At 47.4% G+C, this 22,341-nt stretch overlaps 1 protein-coding gene and 1 long non-coding RNA gene across 3 annotated transcripts in view; one reads left to right on the top strand and one right to left on the bottom strand.

Annotated features, from left to right (window-relative positions):
• PPP1R13L (protein phosphatase 1 regulatory subunit 13 like) overlaps positions 1-22,341 on the top strand; it is a 52,956-nt gene that overhangs the window by 6,371 nt on the left and 24,244 nt on the right. Inside the window, exons 1-2 of one of the 2 annotated variants that reach the window (XM_083753746.1) lie at positions 12,804-13,035; positions 20,423-20,534. In XM_083753746.1, coding sequence (XP_083609872.1) covers positions 20,480-20,534 — 55 coding nt within the window. In that variant the 5' untranslated portion in view covers positions 12,804-13,035; positions 20,423-20,479. Of the gene's footprint in view, positions 1-12,803; positions 13,036-20,422; positions 20,535-22,341 lie in introns of those variants that run through there. The other variant, XM_083753745.1, reaches the window with a different exon arrangement.
• On the bottom strand, positions 20,488-21,238 carry LOC310851847. The gene is made up of 3 exons (XR_014567877.1): positions 21,184-21,238; positions 20,684-20,955; positions 20,488-20,615 (listed from the first exon to the last, which is right to left on the bottom strand). It is a non-coding gene; the product is annotated as an uncharacterized lncRNA (long non-coding RNA).

The raw sequence follows: 22,341 nt of genomic DNA, 5'->3' as shown, positions 1-22,341 counted from the left end.
AAGACCAACTAAGTCAGTTCTTGGTATGAGCTTTCGTGTGCATGCACACTTCTTCAGATACACTGAAACAGAAGTCACCAGACCCTTCTATATAGTGAGAAGGTGGGGAGGGGTATTACTCAGAAGGCTGGTGGGAATGGGTGATTGGCAGATAGCTGTGATGAGCCTGTTGACGACTCTTAATGACTGCAATAGGTCTTACAGGAAGAAGCAAGGGGTGATAAGGTGAAAAATGGCTTTGTCATGTATAATGAGATAAGAATCCAAGGTCTTTATATAATGAGATAAGAATCCAAGGTCTGTTGAGTTGTCAACAGGCTCATCACAGCTATCTGCCAATCACCCATTCCCACCACCCTTCTGAGTAATACCCCTCCCCACCTTCTCACTATATAGAAGGGTCTGGAAACTTCTGTTTCAGTGTATCTGAAGAAGTGTGCATGCACACGAAAGCTCATACCAAGAACTGACTTAGTTGGTCTTTAAGGTGCTACTGGAAGGAATTTTTTTTGTTTTGACTATGGCAGACCAACACGGCTACCTATCTGTAACCCCATCAAGAGAAGGCAGTCTCCCACCCATCTGGTCTAGGGAACCCCCTACTAACAGTGCCTCCATCTTATCTGGATTGAGCTTCAGTTTGTTGGCTCTCATCCAGTCCATTTCCAAGGCAAGACACTGGTCCAGCACTTCCACAGCCTCACCTGCAGATGTAAAGGAGACATAGAGCTGAGTGCCATCAGCATATTGCTGACAACATTCCCCAAACCTGCAGATAACCCCACCCAGCAGCTTCTTTGAAACAGCCTGGGGGATAACATTTAGCCCTGAAGAACCCCACATTGAAGACTCCATGGGGCTTGTGTATCACTCTCTGGGAATGACCATCCCAGTAGGACCGCGACCACCTCAGAGTAGTGCCAGCCACCCCAGACTTGGACAGCCACTCCAGAAGGACACCATGGTGGTTGGTATCAAAAGCTGCTGAGAAGTTGAGGAGGATTAGGATAATAATAATAATAATTTATTATTTATACCCCGCTGAGTTTTCCCCAGCCACTCTGGGCGGCTCCCAATCAGTGTTAAAAACCGTACAGCATTACATATTAAAAACTTCCCTGAACAGGGCTGCCTTAAGATGTCTTCTGAACGTCAGGTAATTCTTTATCTCTTTGACATCTGATGGGAGGGCGTTCCACAGGGCGGGTGCCGCTACCGAGAAGGCCCTCTGTCTGGTTCCCTATAGCCTCACTTCTCGCAATGAGGGAACCGCCAGAAGGCCCTCGGCGCTAGATCTCAGAGTCCAGGCTGAACGATGGGGGTGGAGACGCTCCTTCAGGTATACAGGACCGAGGCCGTTTAGGGCTTTAAAGGTCAGCACCAACACTTTGAATCGTGCTCGGAAACGTACTGGGAGCCAACATAGGTCTTTCAAGACTTGTGTTATGTGGTCTCGGCGGCCACTCCCAGTCACCAGTCTCGCTGCCGCATTCTGGATTAATTGCAGTTTCCGGGTCACCTTCAAAGGTAGCCCCACGTAGAGCGCGTTGCAGTAGTCCAAGCGTGAGATAACTAGAGCATGCACCACTCTGGCGAGACAGTCCGCGGGGAGGTAGGGTCTTAGCCTGCGTACCAGGTGGAGCTGGTAGACAGCTGCCCTGGACACAGAGTTAATCTGCGCCTCCATGGACAGCTGTGAGTCCAAAATGACTCCCAGGCTGCACACCTGGTCCTTCAGGGGCACAGTTACCCCATTCAGGACCAGGGAGTCCTCCACACCTGCCCGCCTCCTGTCCCCCAAAAACAGTACTTCTGTCTTGTCAGGATTCAACCTCAATCTGTTAGCCGCCATTTGTTAAGAGATGTAAAGGCAATATCAAGTTAAGAAATGCATAAGAAGTGGTTAACCTTTAAATGCATAAGAAGTGGCTTTAACCTTTAAAGCCCTATATGGCCTAGGACCCTCGTACCTACGGGACCGCCTCTCCTGGTATGTCCCACAGAGGAACTTACGGTCTGCAAATAAAAACACCTTGGAGATGTTTTGAGGCCACAGAGAGGTTAGGCTGGCCTCAACCAGAGCCAGGGTCTTTTCGGCCGTGGCTCCAATCTGGTGGAACGCTCTGTCCCAAGAGACTAGGGCCCTGCGGGACTTGACATCTTTCCGCAGGGCCTGCAAGACAGAGCTGTTCCACCAGGCCTTTGGTCAGGGCGCAGCCTGACCCCCTCCTCTGGCAATCTGCACAGAATTTTGCTTAATGGTTGCCATCAATTTGATTTTAATTAATTTTTATAATGAAATGTTTTTAGAATGTTGGATTATTTTGATTGTTGTTAGCCGCCCTGAGCCCGGCTTCGGCTGGGGAGGGCGGGATATAAATAAAATTTATTATTAAAACGGTGGATCATCAGAGGTACTGATGGAAGTCTAAAAAGATTGTATAAGTGATAAGTTTTGTGGTACATTTTATAATTTATATGTTAAAATCAATAAAAATTATCTAAAAAAAGAGAGAGAAAGAGAGAGAAGTTGAGCAGGATTAACAGGGACACATTTCCCCTGCCTCTCTTCCGACGGAGGGCAGTTTCTGTGCTAAAACCGGGCCTAAACCATGACTGAAATGGATCTAGAAAATCAGTTTCCTCCCAGAGTGTCTGGATCTGGTGCACAAGCTTTTGGCCAGTAGTAACTTAGATTTTCCAGATCTGGAGGGGCAGTTCTTGAGAAGTGGTCTTATTTATTCAACTTGTTTTTATTATTGCTTGTTAGCCGCCCTGAGCCCGGCCTTGGCTGGGGAGGGCGGGGTATAAAATTATTATTATTATTAGTACCCCTCTCTGCCTCCTTCAAGCAGGCAGGGACCACCAGGAAAACATTCATCACCTCCCTGGCCCAGCCAGCTGTCCCTCCTAGTTTTTATCAGCCACGAGTGTCCAGGGCACAAAGTGTCCTTGACCGAAACAAGGACTTTGTGCACATTATCGAGCCTTCCCAACTGAAACTCATCCAGCACAAAAGGACTCAGCTGTGCTCTGGACACCCCAGGGGATAAATCTGCTGTCAAAGCAGAGTCAAGATCCCAGTAGAAGGAGCGTCTCCATCCCCATCGTTCTGCCCGGACACTGAGGTCCAATGCCGAGGGCCTTCTGGCGGTTCCCTCCCTGCGAGAAGCCAAGTTACAGGGAACCAGGCAGAGGGCCTTCTCGGTGGTGGTGCCCACCCTGTGGAACTCCCTCCCACCAGATGTCAAAGAGAAAAACAACTACCAGACTTTTAGAAGACACCTGAAGGCAGCCCTGTTTAGGGAAGCTTTTAATGTTTGATGCATTATTGTATTTTAATATTTTGTTGAAAGCCGCCCAGAGTGGCTGGGAAAACCCAGCCAGATGGGCGGCGTATAAATAATAAATTATTATTATTGTTGTTATAGATGACGCAAACGATTCTATCCTCAAAATGCTTTGCAAAAAAAAGTCACAGCAAGTTCTGCCACCTCCTGTCCCCTCGTGGCACTTCTCAGCTAGAAACAAACTGGGCAGCTGGCCGTTCCTAGAAGGTGATGGTTCTTGGGCAGACTTTGGGGCTGTGGCCACAGTGGGCAGCTGGGTGGCTCCAGTGAGAACAGGATGCTGAACCAGATGGGCTTTGGGTCTGATCCAGCAGCCAAGCTCTTCTTATTTCCTTATGCTAGGGCTAGAGTTTGCAGCTCACCTCTTGCAAAGTGCATCTTGTTTTTGGGCACCCCGCACCAGATGCAAAACAATTGATTAAGATACAACTTAAAAACAAGATTAAACTACAACATTAAAATGCAGCCTCATTTCAATAGAAACTCAAATCAGAAACTTTTTGGGGATGAAAACGTCAAGTCTTCACCAAGGCCAACTATCCAGACTGGTCCTACGTGGGCCAGAAAAAAGCCAGGGAAGTCCCCAAATAGGAGTTCCATCACAGGAGGAAAGAGGAAAAAGGAAAGAGGGGGAGGGGATCAAGTTGATTCCAAGCCAAAGGCCAGGCGGAACAACTCTGTCTTACAGGCCCTGCGGAAAGAAATCAGATCCTGCAGGGCCCTGGTCTCATGAGACAGAGCGTTCCACCAGGCCGGAGCCATCACTGAGAAGGCCCTGCCTCTGGTTGAGGCTAATCTGACTTCCTTAGGGCCCAGGACCTCTAGGGTGTTGCTATTTATGGACCTTAAGGTCCTCTGGAGGGCATACCGGGAGAGGCGGTCCCGTAGGTACGAGGGTCCTAGGCCAATATAGATCAGACGCAGGCATGGGATCAATTTATTTCTTCCATTTCATCAAATTGGTTGAGGGTTGTTGTTTTTTGCCAAGTGAAACGCCAAAGCCTTGCCCTCTCTCCTTGGCAAATCCATGTGGGTTTGGCAACACAGATTAATATGCTAACTTGCCTGGCTCTCTGGAACTGGGTGTGGGCTGAGAAAAATAAGAACAGGTTTTTCCCTCCGTATGGGGCCGGGAAGAGCAGCTTTGGGGCGGAAGAGTCTTGCGTAGCGGCGGTTTGTTTCAGTCAGACGCCTTCCGAAAGGAGTTTCGGCGCATGCCATGTGCCAGGGAACCCGGGGCAAATGGCCCTACACAGTGGCTAATTTCGCACTCGTGCCTCTTGCAGAGGAGTGGCTACGGAGCTGTTGCGTGCCATCCTTTTGCTGGGCTCCAGAAAAGCACTTTGTGTCTTGAGAACCTGTTTGGGGTGTATAAAATCTATTGACGAAACGTCTATCCTGCTCTGATTTGGAGGTTCCCAGTGGTTCCCCCTTCTTGCTCCCAATTAGATCCCGGCTTACTTAACTTCAGCAATCCTACAGCATTCATTTATTTCCCATGGAATTGTAGAATTGTAGAGTGGGGACACCAAGGGCCATCTGGTCCAACCCCCCTGCTTTATTTAGCAGAATTTGCGTCCTGCTTAATTTGTAAACGAAACTTCTTAATTGGTCCTCCCTGTGGACTTTATTTTGGAAAAAAGAGACCCAGGGTTCAGACCCTGCCTGGAAGCACCACTCAGCGATTAGGCAGACCTTCTCCCAAATTCTGAATATTTGGAAACTTCACAGCAAAGAAGGGAAAGGCACTCTGCACGTCCCTAGAAGCTCATTTGTCCCGGGAAATTAGCACACGCCCTTCAGCCCTGTCCCTGCTATGGGAGGAGTCAAGCCTCAAAGCTGCCACTTTAATGACAAGCAACAAAGAAGACCAGTGTGCAGCTCTGAGCTCTTCTTGCCCTATTTCTGCAGGCTGCGGCTGCATCCAGGTTAGACTGCTACAATGCACTGTGCCTAGGGCTGCTTTTGAAGACGGTTCAGTAACCTCGGTTGCTGTAGAACGTGGCCATTTAGATTCCTATTTCGGGCCCAATCTCATTACACCAATATCCATTTTTATTGGTTTTTTATTTGTTTCCAAGGGACGCGGGTGGCGCTGTGGGTTAAACCACAGAGCCTAGGGCTTGCCGATCAGAAGGCGGTTCGAATCCCCGCGACGGGGTGAGCTCCCATTGCTCAGTCCCTGCTCCTGCCAACCTAGCAGTTCAAAGTGCAAGTAGATAAATAGGTACCACTGCAGCGGGAAGGTGAACGGCGTTTCCGTGCGCTGCTCTGGTTCGCCAGAAGCGGCTTAGTCCTGCTGGCCACATGACGCAGAAGCTGTACGCCAGCTCCCTCGGTCAATAAAGCGAGATGAGCGCCGCAACCCCAGAGTCGGCCATGACTGGACCTAATGGTCAGGGGTCCCTTTACCTTTATTTGTTTCCAACTCATGATGATATTGAGATACACACACACTCCACACCCCTTTATAAAGCTCTAAATTCCCGCTATGGGGAATACTGTCCCCTGGGGAGTGATGGTAGTGGCATTTCCTGGTGGAAAGAGACGGCAGAGATGTAAATGAGTATCACACTTTGACAAGTTGTGTCAAGTTCTCCAGTTCAGTTGAATTCATTAAACTACATAGTTTTAATGGGATGTTGAATAAATGTGCAATTAATTGTTGCTATTTTAAATCATTCTGTGCTACTACCTTAGTGGGTCGAGCCAACGGTAGCTCCCGGTTCCAGAAGAAGGGAATTGTTGTTGTTGTTGAATTTGACCAAACTGCGGGAGGCAGTGGAAGACAGGAGTGCCTGGCGTGCTCTTGTCCAGGGGGTCACAAAGAGGCGGACACGACTAAACGACTAAACAACAACAACATTATCAAATTTATATACTGCCCTATACCTGGGAGTCTCAGGGTGGTTCACAGAATAAAATCAAGATATAAAACCATAAAATACCTAATAAAAATAAAAATAACAACCCAATAGCTGCCCCCCCAAAAAAACATTTTAAAAGGGCATAGGTTGTCGATCAGATCAACCAAAGGCCTGGCGCCTAAAGCTGTATAATGAAGGCGCCAGTCAAATTTCCCTGGGGAGAGTATTCCACAGATGGGGAGCCACTGCAGAGAAGGCCCCGTTCTCATGTTGCCACCGTCCGGACGTCTCGAGGAGGCGGCACACGAAGGAGGGCCTCAGAAGATGATCTCAGGGTCCGGGGAGGTTCATATGGAAAGAGGCGGACCTTGCGGTATTGCGGTCCTGAGCCGTTTAAGGCTTTATTGTCGAAACCAGCACTGTGAATTGGGCCCAGCAGGTTGGGCTTCATGGGGACACGACTCCTGTTCCAGTTTGGGCTGCTACTTGCCGGGGGGGTGCAGAATAGCACCAGTTGGCAGAGTCGCATCAGAGCCTGGCTGCTGACATCTAGTAGCTGTGGGCAACCAAACAGCGAGCTGGTTTGCCTTCCCCAAAACAATGTGTGTGTTTTTTAAAAAAAGATATTTATTGAAATTTCAAAAATTATACATAAAAAAACAATAATAAAAGCAAAACACAAACACAAAAAATGACAAATATAAAAAATAAACAAAGTAGAAAACTAAAAACTATTTAAAAACAAGTAAAATTTCATTCCCTTATTTTCTTATAACTTACTTCCCCTACCTCCTCATACCTCCCCTTTTTGTATTCCAATTTCTAATTGTTAATTCAGCAAATCCTCTCCCTTGATTTTCATTTAATTTTCAACCCTTCTTTTCTTTACTTAATCATTACAGCTGAAAAACCCTTTAATTTTCCAAACCAACATCATTCTAACATTCATTAATTTTGCAATATTTCCCAAGATAGTCCTTAAATTTCTTCCAATCTTCTTCCGCCGTCTCTCTTCCCTGGTCTCAGATTCTGCTAGTCATTTCTGCCAGTCCCATATAGTCGATCACCTTCATCTGCCATTCTTCCAAGGTGGATAGATCTTGTGTCTTCCCCAAGACAATGTTTTTAATAATAATAATAATAATAATAATAATAATAATAATAATAATAATTTATTTGTACCCCGCCCATCTGGCTGCGTTTCCCCAGCCACTCGGGGCAGCTTCCAACAAAGGATTAAAAATACTGTATTTTCTGGCATATAAGACTACGTTTTAACCCAGGAATATCTTCTCAAAAGTCGGGGGTTGTCTAATACGCCGGTTACAGCAGCAGCTCCTGCAGCAACTCCCCACCAAAGGACACCAAGATGAAGATACGCTTGAAAATTGGCCCCAGAAGCCCCCGTCCACTGGGAAGTGGAGCGGATTTCCGAGCCGGACTGGAGACTGTTTTTTTTTAATTTTTATTTGGTGTGCGTTGGAAGAGGGGTAGTCTTATTCGGCGAGTATATCCCAGACTCTATACAGTGGTATCTTGGGTTATATACGCTTCAGGTTACAGACGCTTCAGGTTACAGACTCCGCTAACCCAGAAATAGTGCTTCAGTTTAAGAACTTTGCTTCAGGATGAGAACAGAAATCGTGCTCCGGCAGCAGCGGGAGGCCCCATTAGCTAAAGTGGTGCTTCAGGTTAAGAACAGTTTCAGGTTAAGTACGGACCTCCGGAACAAATTAAGTACTTAACCTGAGGTACTACTGTATTTTAACTGGAAAAGTTTGGGGGTCGTCTTATACACCCAGTCGTCTTATACGCCGGAAAATGCGGTACATGAAAACATAGAATCATAGAGTTGGAAGAGACCCCAAGGCCCATCGAGTCCAACCCCCTGCCAAGCAGGAAACACCATCAGAGCACTCCTGACATATGGTTGTCAAGCCTCTGCTTAAAGACCTCCAAAGAAGGAGACTCCACCACACTCCTTGGCAGCAAATTCCACTGTCAAACAGCTCTTACTGTCAGGAAGTTCTTCCTAATGTTTAGGTGGAATCTTCTTTCTTGTAGTTTGGAACCATTGCTCCGTGTCCGCTTCTCTGGAGCAGCAGGAAACAACCTTTCTCCCTCCTCTATGTGACATCCTTTTATATATTTGAACATGGCTATCATATCACCCCTTAACCTCCTCTTCTCCAGGCTAAACATGCCCAGCTCCCTTAGCCGTTCCTCAGAAGGCATCGTTTCCAGGCCTTTGACCATTTTGGTTGCCCTCCTCTGGACACGTTCCAGTTTGTCAGTTTTAACACCAGTTGTTAAAAACTTCCCTAAACAGGGCTGCCTTCAGATGTCTTCTAAACGTCAGGTAGTTGTTTATTTCTGTGGTGTTTTGAGACACACACCCTCCGATTTGTGGGAAAGAATTGTGCCACGCAAGATAGACCCTAAACATCACCTGGTACCTCTGGAGCTCCCATTGCCACAGTGAGGTCAGGCGAAATTAAGGTGCTCCACTACCTGAGCTATCGCGATGTGGAGACCAGTGTAGCCGCTGACAGGTGGCACATTTGGTACGCGACCCAGGTTCAGTGTTCACAACCTAGAAGCAGAAGCCTTTCCGAGAGTAAGGCGTGGTGAATTCGCCCCGGTCAGAAGTGAATAAGAGGGAAGCTTGCAACAGCCAGAGACTAAGGAAGAGGAGAAGGGAAAGGAGGCAGGAACCAAACAGGTGAGCAAAGGTGGGTGAGGTCCCCGGGGGGAAGCTGTCGCTCTGGGCCAAAGAGAAGGCAGGCAGGCAGAGATCCCAAGAACGAAGTGCCGACAAAGGAGAAGAAGCTGGAGTTTTCAACAGGAGCCATGAACCGGGATGCTGGGCCTTGCATTCCCCATCAAACAAAATTTATTTGCATGTAAAACAAACATGTAATTTGAAGTACCATCCAAAAACTAAAAATGCAGACTCGTCCTTCCCCACCTCCTCAGTCACAATAATAATAATAATAATAATAATAATAATAATAATAATAATAATAATTATTATTTATTATTTATACCCCACCCATCTGGCTGAGTTTCCCCAGCCACTCTGGGCGGCTTCCAACAAAATATTAAAATACAGTAATGCATCAAACATTAAAAGCTTCCCTAAACAGGGCTGCCTTCAGATCTTCTAAAAGTCTGGTAGTTGTTGTTCTCTTTGACATATGGTGGGAGGGCGTTCCACAGGGTGCCACCACCGAGAAGGCCCTCTGACTGGTTCCCTGTAACTTGGCTTCTCGCAGGGAGGGAACTGCCAGAAGGCCTTCGGCGCGGGACCTCAGTGTCCGGGCTGAACGATGGGGGTGGAGACGCTCCTTCAGGGATACAGGACTGATGCCGTTTAGGGCTTTAAAGGTCAGCACCAACACTTTGAATTGTGCTCGGAAACGTACTGGGAGCCAGTGTAGGTCTTTCAGGACCTGTGTTATATGGTCTCGGCGGCCGCTCCCAGTCACCAGTCTAGCTGCTGCATTCTGGATTAGTTGCAGTTTCCTGGTCACCTTCAAAGGTAGCCCCATGTAGAGCGCATTGCAGTAGTCTAAGCGGGAGATAACCAGAGCATGCACCACTCTGGCCAGACAGTCCGTGGGCAGATAGGGTCTCAGCCTGCGTACCAGATGGAAATGGTAAACTGTATTTACACAATTGTTCACAAATTGAGAGTAAAGGACCTACCACGTACATGAAAAGAACCAATCTTAATCTCAGATGAAGTACCTACACCTGAGATTAATAGGTTTGATTCTTTCCTATTTTCTGTTTGTACAATACTGAAAGATGTAGGTTACTTTTAACTCAGAAAAGGATTGTGTGATACTGGTATGTGTACTCCCACTTTTAATTGGTGGAACTATTCTTTGAATGGCTTATCTTCATTCCCTATGAAAAATACCATCACTGCTGGACAAAAAAAAGGAATGTTGTATTAAAAGTAGAACTTTATTAACATCCTGCTTGCATAAGATAAAAAAAAAACCCCACACAATTTTGGAACCTGTTAGCATAGCAGACTTTAGACTTCCATGGAACTAATAGGACTTAATTCAGTTTATGTACAGAGGGCTCATAGGCCACAATAAACCTAATCTCTCCCCTCCTTCCCACATATAATTGGGTGTTCAGCACTCAACCCCATCCCTCATATGTGCCAGGGAAGGAGCCATTATGACTGATAAGGGTATCCATTCATGAGCAAATCCTGCACCTGTCATATACTGGATCAAGGCTTTAGGGGCATTGCATCTTAATCCACAGAAAATTCAGCGCCAAGATGGCTTAGCAGGTAGAGCGTGAGGCTTAATCTCAGGGTTGTGGGAAAGAGGTCCATGTTGGGCAAAAGGTTGGATTAGATGGGCTTTGTGGTCCCTTCCAGCTCTACAGTTCTAGGATGCTAAGAGCCCGTCTCCCACCTGGGAGAGCTTGAAATGGACATGCAGGTGAAACAGCCCGTCTACTGCTAGATCTCTGCCTCTGGGTGTCTCCTGATGGTGTCTTACACATGCTGGTGTGTATTATTTATGTGCTGTACGGGGCCCTGGGGCTGGTCCTCCTGGCCTGCTACTGCCGCTTGAACGGTGAGGTGGGTGTGGGACTAATGATCCTGCTCTTCTCCATCCTCAAGGGGTCTTGCGGGTCAAATCGGAGCAAACTAAGGGCGCTGTGGTCCTCTGCGAAATTTCCTTGGCTTTTGTGGGTTTGTGTATCGTCCAGTGTGTCCTCATTAGCCTGGTGCAAAGCATGAAAGTTGGAAGTGAGAGCTGGACCATAAAGAAGGCTGATCACCGAAGAATGGATGCTTTTGAATTCTGGTGCTGGAGGAGACTCTTGAGAGTCCCATGGACTGCAAGAAGATCCGACCTCTCCATTCTGAAGGAAATCAGCCCTGAGTGCTCCCTGGAAGGACAGATCCTGAAGCTGAGGCTCCAAGACTTTGGCCACCTCATGAGAAGAGAAGACTCCCTGGAAAAGACCCTGAAGTTGGGAAAGATGGAGGGCACAAGGAGAAGGGGACAACAGAGATGGCTGGACAGTGTTCTCGAAGCTACCAGCATGAGTTTGACCAAACTGCTGGAGGCAGTGGAAGACAGGAGGGCCTGGCGTGCTCTGGTCCAGGGGGTCACGAAGCGTCTCCACCTCCATCGTTCTGCCCAGACACTGAGGTCCAGCTCCGAGGGCCTTCTGGCGGTTCCCTCCCTGCGAGAAGCATACCTACAGGGAACCAGGCAGAGGGCCTTCTCGGTAGTGGCACCCACCCTGTGGAACGCCCTCCCACCAGATGTCAAAGAGAAGAACAACTACCAGACTTTTAGAAGACATCTGAAGGCAGTCCTTTTCAGGGAAGCTTTTAATGTTTGATGCATTACTGTATTTTAATATTTTGTTGGAAGCCGCCCAGAGTGGCTGGGGAAGCCCAGCCAAATGGGCGGGATATAAATAATAAATTATTATTACTATATTATTATAATGCTCTTCGTCCCCTTTACTCACTCTAAGATGTGGAACGAGTAACGCCTTCCTCTAAATTTGCTGAGGCTGTTTTGGGTGCCCTGCCATTTTCCGTTCTGTGGGCATGACCGAGCCAACGTAGACATGGCTGAGACAGGAGTGCAAGCAGGCTCAGAATGTCGGCTTGGGAGAGCACATTTTTGCTTGGAGCTCTGTCCTGCCGTGCGATGCTCAAAATCCTGATGCAAGGCCTTGACGCATCGCTCCTGACAGTTGCAGCTCGCCCGCGACTCACTTCCATAAAGCAGCATGCTCAACGCACAAGTCTGGCAGGCCTTAGATGTTAGCATCACATTCTCCCACACCCTTTTGGAGAGGCAAGCCATTGCCGGGGTTGCCTTGCCAATACAGTGGTACCTCAGGTTAAGTACTTAATTCGTTCCAGAGGTCTGTTCTTAACCTGAATCTGTTCTTAACCTGAAGCACCACTTTAGCTAATGGGGCGTCCTGCTGCTGCCGCGCCGCCGGAGCATGATTTCTGTTCTCATCCTGAAGCAAAGTTCTTAACCTGAAGCACTATTTCTGGATTAGCGGAGTCTGTAACCTGAAGTGAATGTAACCTGAAGCGTCTGTAACCTGAGGTACCACTGTATGCATATCCAGCTCTGCGTCAATGGAGAATTTCCTGGTTATGGTACAGCACCCAAGTAGGCAAGATCCCATAGGATATGCTGTACGGACAGCTGGCTTCAGGCTTGCTGGCAGACCAACTTTACAAAGATGAAGAAGAAGAAGAAGAGTTTGGATTTGATATCCCGCCTTTCACTCCCTTTAAGGAGTCTCAAAGCGGCTAACATTCTCCTTTCCCTTCCTCCCCCACAACAAACACTCTGTGAGGTGAGTGGGGCTGAGAGACTTCAGAGAAGTGTGACTGGCCCAAGGTCACCCAGCAGCTGCAGGTGGAGGAGCGGAGACTCGAACCCGGTTCCCCAGATTACGAGACTACCACTCTTAACCACTACACCACACTGGCTCTCAAAGATGCCTGTAAAGAGGACACGGAGGCCCTTGGGGGTGGCTAATGGCTTGGCTTCTCTGCATCCCGGGTGGAGGAAAGGAACCCCATTCCTTCTTTTAAGCTGCAACAAAAATTGGGAAAGAGAAGGGGCAGCCTGGCCTAGATTGCATACTGTTTTGCCTTGCAATCCCTTACGAAAAGTATAATTAAAGGAATAATTCCTTTCCCCCTCTCTTTTAGCTGCTGATTACAAAGCAGAGGAGAAAATGAGATCCTAGGAAGGGTCAGGGTTGTGCCTCCAGCTCTGTCCTCAGGGCTTAAGGTGAGCTCAGGGGTCAGATCTACAACCTGTTTGTTTTTCCGTGAGAGGGAGACAAAGGCGTCACCAGGGAGGAATGCCTCTGAGCATGTGCAGTATACCGTCTCCTTCTCATTGAAGGATGGAATATTCAGGGCAGGATCAAAGAAAGGAAGAGCTTTTCATGCGTCGCAGAGTTAAACTACGGAACTCCCTGCCACAGGAGGCAGCGATGGCCGCCAACTCAGATGGGTTTAAAAGAGTAGTGGATAGTTTCGCGGAGGAGAGGGCTATTGAGGGGTCCTAGCCAGAGGCAACCATGCTTCTGAATACCAGCTGGAAACCACAGGAGGAGAGAGCTGCTCTTGTGTTCGAATCCTGCTGACATTGGGGCATCTGGTTGGCCACTGTGAGAGCAGGATGCTGGCTTAGATGGGCCATTGGTCTGATCCAGTACACTATCTGGAGAACTCTAATTTTTCTTTAAAAAACAATAATATTTGGTTTTTCAAATTAAAATTTTACAAAGATATATCAAACATAAATCATAAAAACAAGATTCCAAGGAATCTCCTTTGTGGTTCCTGTTATTAATCATTTCCTTTGGCATCTTTTATATCTCTATTATGTCCAGAATTCACCCTTAAACTACAAGTGATACTCCAATCCTACTAACGATTCTAACTGTTTGCAATGGTCTTTAAGATAAGTTACAAATTTCCCCCATTCCTTATTGGAATTTTGGTCTTCCTGATTTCTGATTCTTCCGGTCATCATCATCATCATCATAATAATAATAATAATAATAATAATAATAATTTATTATTTGTACCCCGCCCATCTGGCTGGGTTTCCCCAGCCACTCTGGGCGGCTTCCAACAAAGATTAAAAGGTATATCAAAATGTCACACATTAAAAACGTAGTCATTTCAGCATAGTCCACCTGCCATTCTCCTCTGGTAGGGACCTTGTCTTCTTCCCATCTCTTTCCAGCAGACTATTCTTAGTTTTTTATGAGATCGGGATGCCAGACTAATGGGCCCCCATTGGCCTGACCGACACCCAGCAACACTTATTATGTTCTTGCGTCATGTTCTTATTGTGCAACCGACGCCCTCATGTTTGGGACCCTGCGAGGCCTCTAAAATCGGCGGTTTGTCATTTCCAGACTGGTTTGGCAGGTGTGCAGGATGCGATCTGCCTTGGGAAATGGGGTGTCCCTTTTATTGTTGGTGGTGCTGGGGGTGGAGGAACTGGGAGAGAGGTTTAGGGCTGGCTCCGTCCTTGCCTGAACTGGTTCCCTGGGCATTACAAAATGGAGTTGGCACTCTGCCCGGGGAATCTCTCCTCCTAGACAAAGGGCTCTCTTTTGTAGAGAACAATGCTTTGCAGGCGGAATTGGGCTGCCAGATTCCCTCCTGATTAAGCATGGCCTCTTGGGAGAAATCTGGCTGCACCCCGTCTCCCAGATCCCCAATTTTGTCCATTACTTATTTATCTATGTTAACGGAAAAATCTGAGGGCTCCCTTGGACAAAAAACAAAGACACCAACCAGGATTACTTGGAGCAAAACAGCAGCCTGTAGGCTTGGCCCTTATTGATCTGTTGCAACAGGGTGCTCCCCTCACCCTCAGGAGAGACGAGGGACCCAGAAAAATGGCGCACAAGACCTTATAAAGACTTTTGAAATTGCCACCCTGTAGATCAAGACCACCCCCAGAAACATCATGCATACATCACAGAAGGGGTGTAACTTAAGACCACCCCTCAGATACATCACACCTACATCACAGAAAAGGCAGTCTAAAACAGAAATTTTAATATTGCTTTTTTCTCCTGTTGTTATTTATCTCCTGTCTGGCAAATTACTTGATTGGATTTTCTGGGTAGCCTGGCCATTCTTTTGTAATGATAAATACTTAATTCCTGGGCCAGGTCACAGGCTCACACCCTATTCAAACACAGACATACCCTTAAGACAGGATTTGTGAATGGGGAGGCTTTTCCATTTTGGGACCAGGGAGGGAGCAGGGTTCGAATCCCCACGTACCTGCCACTTTGAGCTCTTTGGAGGGGAGGAAAAAGTGGGATATTAAACAATAAATAAATAAATAAATTAGGTGGCTTTTCCATTTTGGGGAGGCTTTTCCATTTTGACCTTGCAGAGAAAAGATTTGGTCAGTTTAGGAATCAAAATGGTTCCAGGTTGGCCCTCCTGCCCTGATCTATGTATGTCCTTGGTTGGTACACTTATGAACATTACCATATATCTAAGACCATAAAATTCCTATCACATCTATTAAATTTACGTCCTTCATCCAAAGCCCTCAGGGCACTTCGCAGCACGAAATACGGAACAAAAACCACAAAGTACACAATAAAAACAAGAACAGGAAGAAATGAAAACAAGAACAGGAACAAAACAGTAATCCTGCCTCGCCACAAACACATTTAAAAGTTTCTTCCGTGAGGGCAAATTAGATCAGGCATGTAAATTGGTCTAAATATATTTCCTCCACGTGTTTTTGTAAACAACAGCTGCCACCTAATTTATTTATTTATTGTTTAACATCCCACTTTTTCCTCCCCTCCAAAGAGCTCAAAGTGGCAGGTACGTGGGGATTCGAACCCTGCTCCCTCCCTGGTCTCAGCCCAGTGCCACGACTGGTGCAATTAGGTGGTTAGCTTTAAACTTGACTCATCTGATCACGCACCAAATAAATGTTTGCATGATTGCGTGCTGTTGTAGTTTTGGAGAGTTTTTGTGTCTTGTTGTTGTTTAGTCGTTTAGTCGTGTCCGCCTCTTTGTGACCCCCTGGACCAGAGCACACCAGGCACTCCTGTCTTCCACTGCCTCCCGCAGTTTGGTCAAACTCATGCTGGTAGCTTTGAGAACACTGTCCAAGCATCTCGTCCTCTCTCGTCCCCTTCTCCTTGTGCCCTCCATCTTTCCCAACATCAGGGTCTTTTCCAGGGAGTCTTCTCTTCTCCTGAGGTGGCCAAAGTCTTGGAGCCTCAGCTTCAGGATCTGTCCTTCCAGTGAGCACTCAGGGCTGGTTTCCTTCAGAATGGATCAGTTTGATCTTCTTGCAGTCCACGGGACTCTCAAGAGTCTCCTCCAGCACCAGAATTCAAAAGCATCCATTCTTCGGCGATCAGCCTTCTTTATGGTCCAGCTCTCACTTCCATACATCACTACTGGGAAAACCAGAGCTTTAACCGTACGGACCTTTGTTGGCAAGGTGATATAGCATCTCGCAAAACTGCCTCTGAGCAGCTCCTGCCGTGTTCAATGGGACTTGCTGCCTTGCAGGTATGTTTAGAGTTGCGGAGCTTAAACAGTGTTGAAAAATACAACATTGTAACCTTAAATATAACAATAAAAAGGATAAAATGTTCAAATGTTAATAAAGGTTCCTTCTGCATACCTTGGCTAATTTAAATTATACCATGCCCTCTCTGAAGACCCAAACGAGACAACAGATGAGTTAATATTCTGCATTAGGTTATTGTATTTTAACATTCTGTTGGAAGCTGCCCAGAGTAAAAATAATAAATTATTATTATTATTATTATTATTATTATTATTACCCATACTCATGAGTTCAGTGGAGTTTTGTGACTTGTCCATGGATTTGAGTGGGTCTACTCTGTGGTTTAACCCACAGCGGGTGGCACTGTGGGTTAAACCACAGAGCCTAGGACTTGCTGATAAGAAGGTCGGCGGTTTGAATCCCCGCGATTGGGTGAGCTCCCGTTGCTCGGTCCCAGCTCCTGCCAACCTAGCAGTTCGAAAGCTCGTCAAAGTGCAAGTAGATAAGTAGGTACCACTCCGGTGGGAAGGTAAACGGCGTTTCCGTGCGCTGCTCTGGTTCGCCAGAAGCAGCTTAGTCATGCTGGCCACATGACCCGGAAGCTGTACACCGGTTCCCTCGGCCAATAAAGCGAGATGAGCGACGCAACCCCAGAGTCGGCCATGACTGGACCTAATGGTCGGGGGTCCCTTTACCTTTACTTACTATGAGTATGACTGTGGTAGCTATCACCCAATATTTTTTAAAAACGGAGCCTTTTGCTTTTAATTGTGTTTAGAAGAGCATTTTGTTTTAATTCATTTTTTTTAATAAAAAATAATAATTCCATTAATCCCCTCCCAGTTTGTCTTCTGGCAACTGGTGGTGTTATTTTTTCTGTTCTACTTCAGTACTTCTGATGTTTGCTTGATGGCTTTAAACGCAGCCAGCGCATGAAACCGTGCGCGGAGTTGAGAAAAAGATGTGCCATTTGCTTACGGATTAGCTTAAGGATATTGAGTGGTGAGAATCCTTTGCACGTTTGCTTTTGCATTCTCCCCTGCTGTTGGTTTACGGACAGCCCATAGTTTTATAGAAATTTGGTCCCTGCCCTGAGGATCTTACATTGAGGCAGGAGCGAAAGGAAAGAGTTGTCTGCCGGCAGACAGCGTGGGAAAAGCCATGGTGATGATAATGGAGGATTTTGCTTCACAATTCTTAGTTCAAGGAATGGGAAGTCATGGAAAGTGGTTGACTCTCCCCAATTACTCAGATAGGGGCATACGACCATAAGAAGAGCCTGGGTGCTGGATCAGGCCAGGGGACCATCTGGTCCAGACTCCTGTTCTCACAGACACCAAACTTTATGGGAAACTCACTCTTCCAGTTTCCAGCAACTTGAATTCAGAAGCATCGCTGCCTCTTTGTTGTTGTTTAGTCGTTTAGTCGTGTCCGCCTCTTCGTGACCCCCTGGACCAGAGCACGCCAGGCACTCCTGTCTTCCACTGCCTCCCGCGGTTTGGTCAAACTCATGCTGGTAGCTTCGAGAACACTGTCCCACCATCTCATCCTCCGTCGTCCCCTTCTTCTTGTGCCCTCCATCTTTCCCAATATCAGGGTCTTTTCCAGGGAGTCTTCTCTTCTCATGAGGTGGCCAAAGTCTTGGAGCCTCAGCTTCAGGATCTGTCCTTCCAGTGAGCACTCAGGGCTGATTTCCTTCAGAATGGATCGGTTTGATCTTCTTGCAGTCCATGGGACTCTCAAGAGTCTCCTCCAGCACCAGAATTCAAAAGCATCCATTCTTCGGCGATCAGCCTTCTTTAGGGTCCAGCTCTCACTTCCATCCATCACTACTGGGAAAACCAGAGCTTGAACTATACGGACCTTTGTTGGCAAGGTGATGTCTCTGCTTTTTAAGATGCTATCGCTGCCTCTAGGATGGACCAAATATTTAAAGTTTTTACAAATATTAGTCCTGAATGTATTCTTTTGACTTGACAGCTCAGGGGAGATACCTAGCTTTATGAATTCGTAGAAAATCCATACTTTAACCGACTCTCCTCATTCCAGTGTCATTTTAACCCGGCTCCGACCTGGTGAAATGCACTGTCCCACGAGACTAGGGACTTGATCTTCTTCCGCAGGGCCTGTAAGACAGAGCTATTCCGCATGGCCTTCAATTTGAATTAGCCTGATCCTCTACAGTCATACCTCGGGTTACAGATGCTTTAGGTTGGGTTTTCTCGAGTTGCGGACTGCCGAAACCCAGAAGTACCAGAACGGGTTACTTCCGGTTTCAGCGGTTGCGCATGCACAGAAGTGTTAAATAGTGCTTTGCGCATGCGCAGAATCACCGAATCGCAACCTGCACGTGCGCAGACACGGGTTGCGAACGCTGCAGGTTGTGAACGTGCATCCCATACAGATCACGTTCGCAACCCGAGCGTCCGCTGTATTCCCTTTCCCCTTTCCTCTTCTATGAAGAAACCCTTTCTGGAACCCCACATTTAAATTCTTCCTTGGTCTCCTTGCTGGCCCTAGTAGGACCTCCCAAAAATGACCCCTTAATTTTTGAATTTTATTGATATTGATGCTGCATTTTATTTTGTCTTTTATGCTGTTTTATGCTCTTTTTGAGTCGCATTTTAATCTGTGTTTTATATTTGCTGTTAGCCGCCCTGAGCCTGGTTTTTTAAACCGGGAAGGGTGGGGTATAAATAAAATGTTATTATTTATTATTGTAAAGAAACGTGAATTTGGGCTCCACCTCCCTTCATGAACCAAGAAGCAGGAAGCAGAAACAGGGCATCCTGCCATAATTCCCCGAGCATGAGAGCACATGCATGGCCCCCCACCCAGGGAGTGACCAAGGGGGCAACACTAGACATCCACAGAGGCTGTTGAGCAAGTCAGGTGTTCTGAAAGCCCATCTCCAGACCAGGCCTGAGAGCAAGGAGATGTCAAGAGTTTTATTGTTCTTTCGGTGATGGTGTCTGATCAAGTGACCTAATGCTGAACTTGTGTAACCCTTGTGTACCCCTCCCCATTTGTGACATGTTAGTGACGTAGTGAAGGGATGCGGGTGGCGCTGAGGAACCACCGACCTTCTGATCAGCAAGTCCTAGGCTCTGTGGTTTAACCCACAGTGTCACCCGCATCCCTTTTTTGCTCCATATGGTGCACTTTTCCTCCTAAAAAGTAAGGGGAAATGTCTGTGTGTCTTATGGAGCAAATGCGTGGTCCCTGGAGCCGAATTGCTCAGGGGCGAAAAGCAAATTATGTTGTGTGTTTTTTTGAAAGAGGGAAGGGGGTGCTGAAACAAATCTGCTGATCATTTGCCAGGGAGAGAGATAAGGGACCTAGAGATAAAGGAGGCTGCCTGGGAGGGGGTGCGATAAAGACAGCAAACTTGCAAGGAGAGGAGACAGGAAGACTAAAGCAATGATTAGAGAAATCAGAAGAAAAGGAGGAGCAAAAAACTGCTCCAGCTAAGGAAAAGACACTAAGGCAAACAAGAGCGAAGGGAGTGTTGAACGGAAACAGCTGATTGGCAAACTATCAGGAGGGAGATAAGGGACGCTGATAAAGGAGGCTGCCTGGGAGGGGGGAGGTAAAAGCCCAAGGATCCTCAGGAATTTTGCATTGGGTCCCCCCAAATTCACCATCAGATCACATAGCATGTCTGTGGCTACAGCCTGCACCAAAAAAAAAATGCACCCACTGTTGCGTGGGGCCGCAATGGCGCAAAAACGTGGTTACAAAGCACGGATCCACATGGATCTCCAAACTCACCGTTAAATCACATGTCTGTGGCATGAAGCACAAAAATCATAGACTCACTGTTTCGTTCAGAATAATTTTTTTCCTTGTTTTTCTCCTCTGAAAACTAGGTGCATCTTATGGTCAGGTGCTTCTTATGGAGCAAAAAATACGGTATACGTGGGTGACTGGCAAGGCTGGCGTCTCAGTTTGCTGCAAAACGTCCCTGGGAAGAGAGGGGTGGAGAGTGTCAGTGGGACAGGGGGTGGGCCGGGGTGGGTGGAGAAAGCTGGGATGCTCTGCTAGCAGGTTCCACATGTCCACAAACACCAACCATGGAGCTGCTCCATCTTCCTAGGTCCCTGCGACGCTTGGGGTGCTGAGAGGATCGGGACCTTGATTGCCAGCTGGCATTATGGCAAGCGACGACATCACCTGTGCCCAGGATCTCTTGGATCTCAGCTTCAATTGTGAGTCAGGGGAGCTCACCAGCAGATTTTCAGGTTGCCTGGGGAAGAAATTACCCTAGAACAGATTCTTCAACTGTTGTCCTGTGAGCAGGGAATTGCAGCTCTGCCAGAGGAATTGGGGGGGGGGGTCTCCTAACAACCCTCAGCACCCTTAAGAAACTATAACTCCCAGGATTCTTTGAAGGAAGCCAAGTGGCATCATAGAGCAACAATTTCCAGAATAGTAAACTGTCAATCCCACTTCCCTAGGAACTCTGGGAATAGAAGCGTGGCGGGAATATGGACCTCCCTCAACAAACTAGAACTCCCAGGATTCGGGGGGGGTGCGGGGGGGGGGGAGAAGCCATGATTGTTTAAAGTGCTACCAGAGTGCTTTAAATGTTTGGCATGAGTGTGGTTCTAGAAGGGATCAAGGGTCTGGCTCAGTACAGTGGTACCTCGGGTTAAGTACTTAATTCGTTCCGGGGGTCCGTACTTAACCTGAAACTGTTCTTAACCTGAAGCACCACTTTAGCTAATGCGGCCTCCTGCTCCCGCAGCGCTGCTGGAGCACGATTTCTCTTCTCATCCTGAAGCAAAGTTCTTAACCTGAGGTACTATTTCTGGGTTAGTGGAGTCTGTAACCTGAAGCGTCTGTAACCCGAGGTACCACTGTACATTCCTAACCCGCTGTTGGCGAAAACGATTAGGATAAAATTTTGGTAAATTACGCTGAGGGAAAACAAATAAGGCTGGAAGCAGCTGGGTCTGCCTTTTGGTGTTCCTGCATTTTTGGTGGTCCTATGCTTTGGAACATGAAGAGAGCAGGGTTTGGCTGTTTTCTCTGACCGAAGTGCGAGGATGGGGGGGGGGGTTGTCCTGAGCCTTTGAAAAGCGTCTCTGGCTCCCAAGTGTGTTACGTGAGCGGTTGGTTGCAAAGTGGGCCTTTCTATGGGGCGATTATGCAATCTGCCCTTGGGGCTACGGCGGGCTTTGGTGAGCCCGCCCCAGGAATGTCAAAAGAGGCTGCAGGCCAAAGACTTTGTGTTGCTCATCTCTGCTTTGAAATGCCCAACTAACTTCAAAGGGAGAAAACGACCGGATAGTAATAATAATAATAATCATCATCATCGTAATAAACACTCTCCAATGCGTATGTTACTTTGCAAAGTAGCAGAGGAGAGTGTCCTGCCCCCCCCCCCCCCCGGGACTTTTGCAACCTAAGATTTGACACGGGAGGCAGGCGGTAAACAGGCAGATTCCTTAATCTGTCCCGGTTGCCCAAATCAAGACACAGACACTAGATCTCCACTCAAGCAAACAGGAATGCCAGAGAGGGAGAGAGGAACAGAAGACACTGCTGTTCTGCTCCAATTAGCTCAGTATGGGCAGTTCTTTTGTCAACAGGGACAAATGTCAGGTTTTGCTTAGGCAGGAAGAACCAGGCGCACAAATTTAGGACGGGGACACCTGACCTGACAGCAATACGTGTGAAAAGGATCTAGGGGTCCTAGTGGACCACAAGCTAAACATCTGAAGGAGCGTCTCCACCCCTAACGTCCAGCCCGGACACTGAGGTCCAGCGCCGAGGGCCTTCTGGCGGTTCCCTCCCTGCGAGAAGCCAAGTTACAGGGAACCAGGCAGAGGGCCTTCTCGGTGGTGGCGCCCGCCCTGTGGAACGCCCTCCCAGCAGATGTCAAAGAGAAAAACAACCACCAGACTTTTAGAAGACATCTAAAGGCTGCCCTGTTTAGGGAAGCTTTTATTTTTATTTTTGTTCTAATTTTCAAAATACAGCTTTATTAAATAAATAAATAAAAATAATAGA

This window comes from Podarcis gaigeae, assembly GCF_964106915.1.
Source record: "Podarcis gaigeae genome assembly, chromosome: 8".
Lineage (NCBI taxonomy): Eukaryota > Metazoa > Chordata > Lepidosauria > Squamata > Lacertidae > Podarcis > Podarcis gaigeae.
The sequence above is the reverse complement of the archived record's forward strand: the minus strand, read 5'-3'. Positions and strand labels throughout refer to the sequence as shown.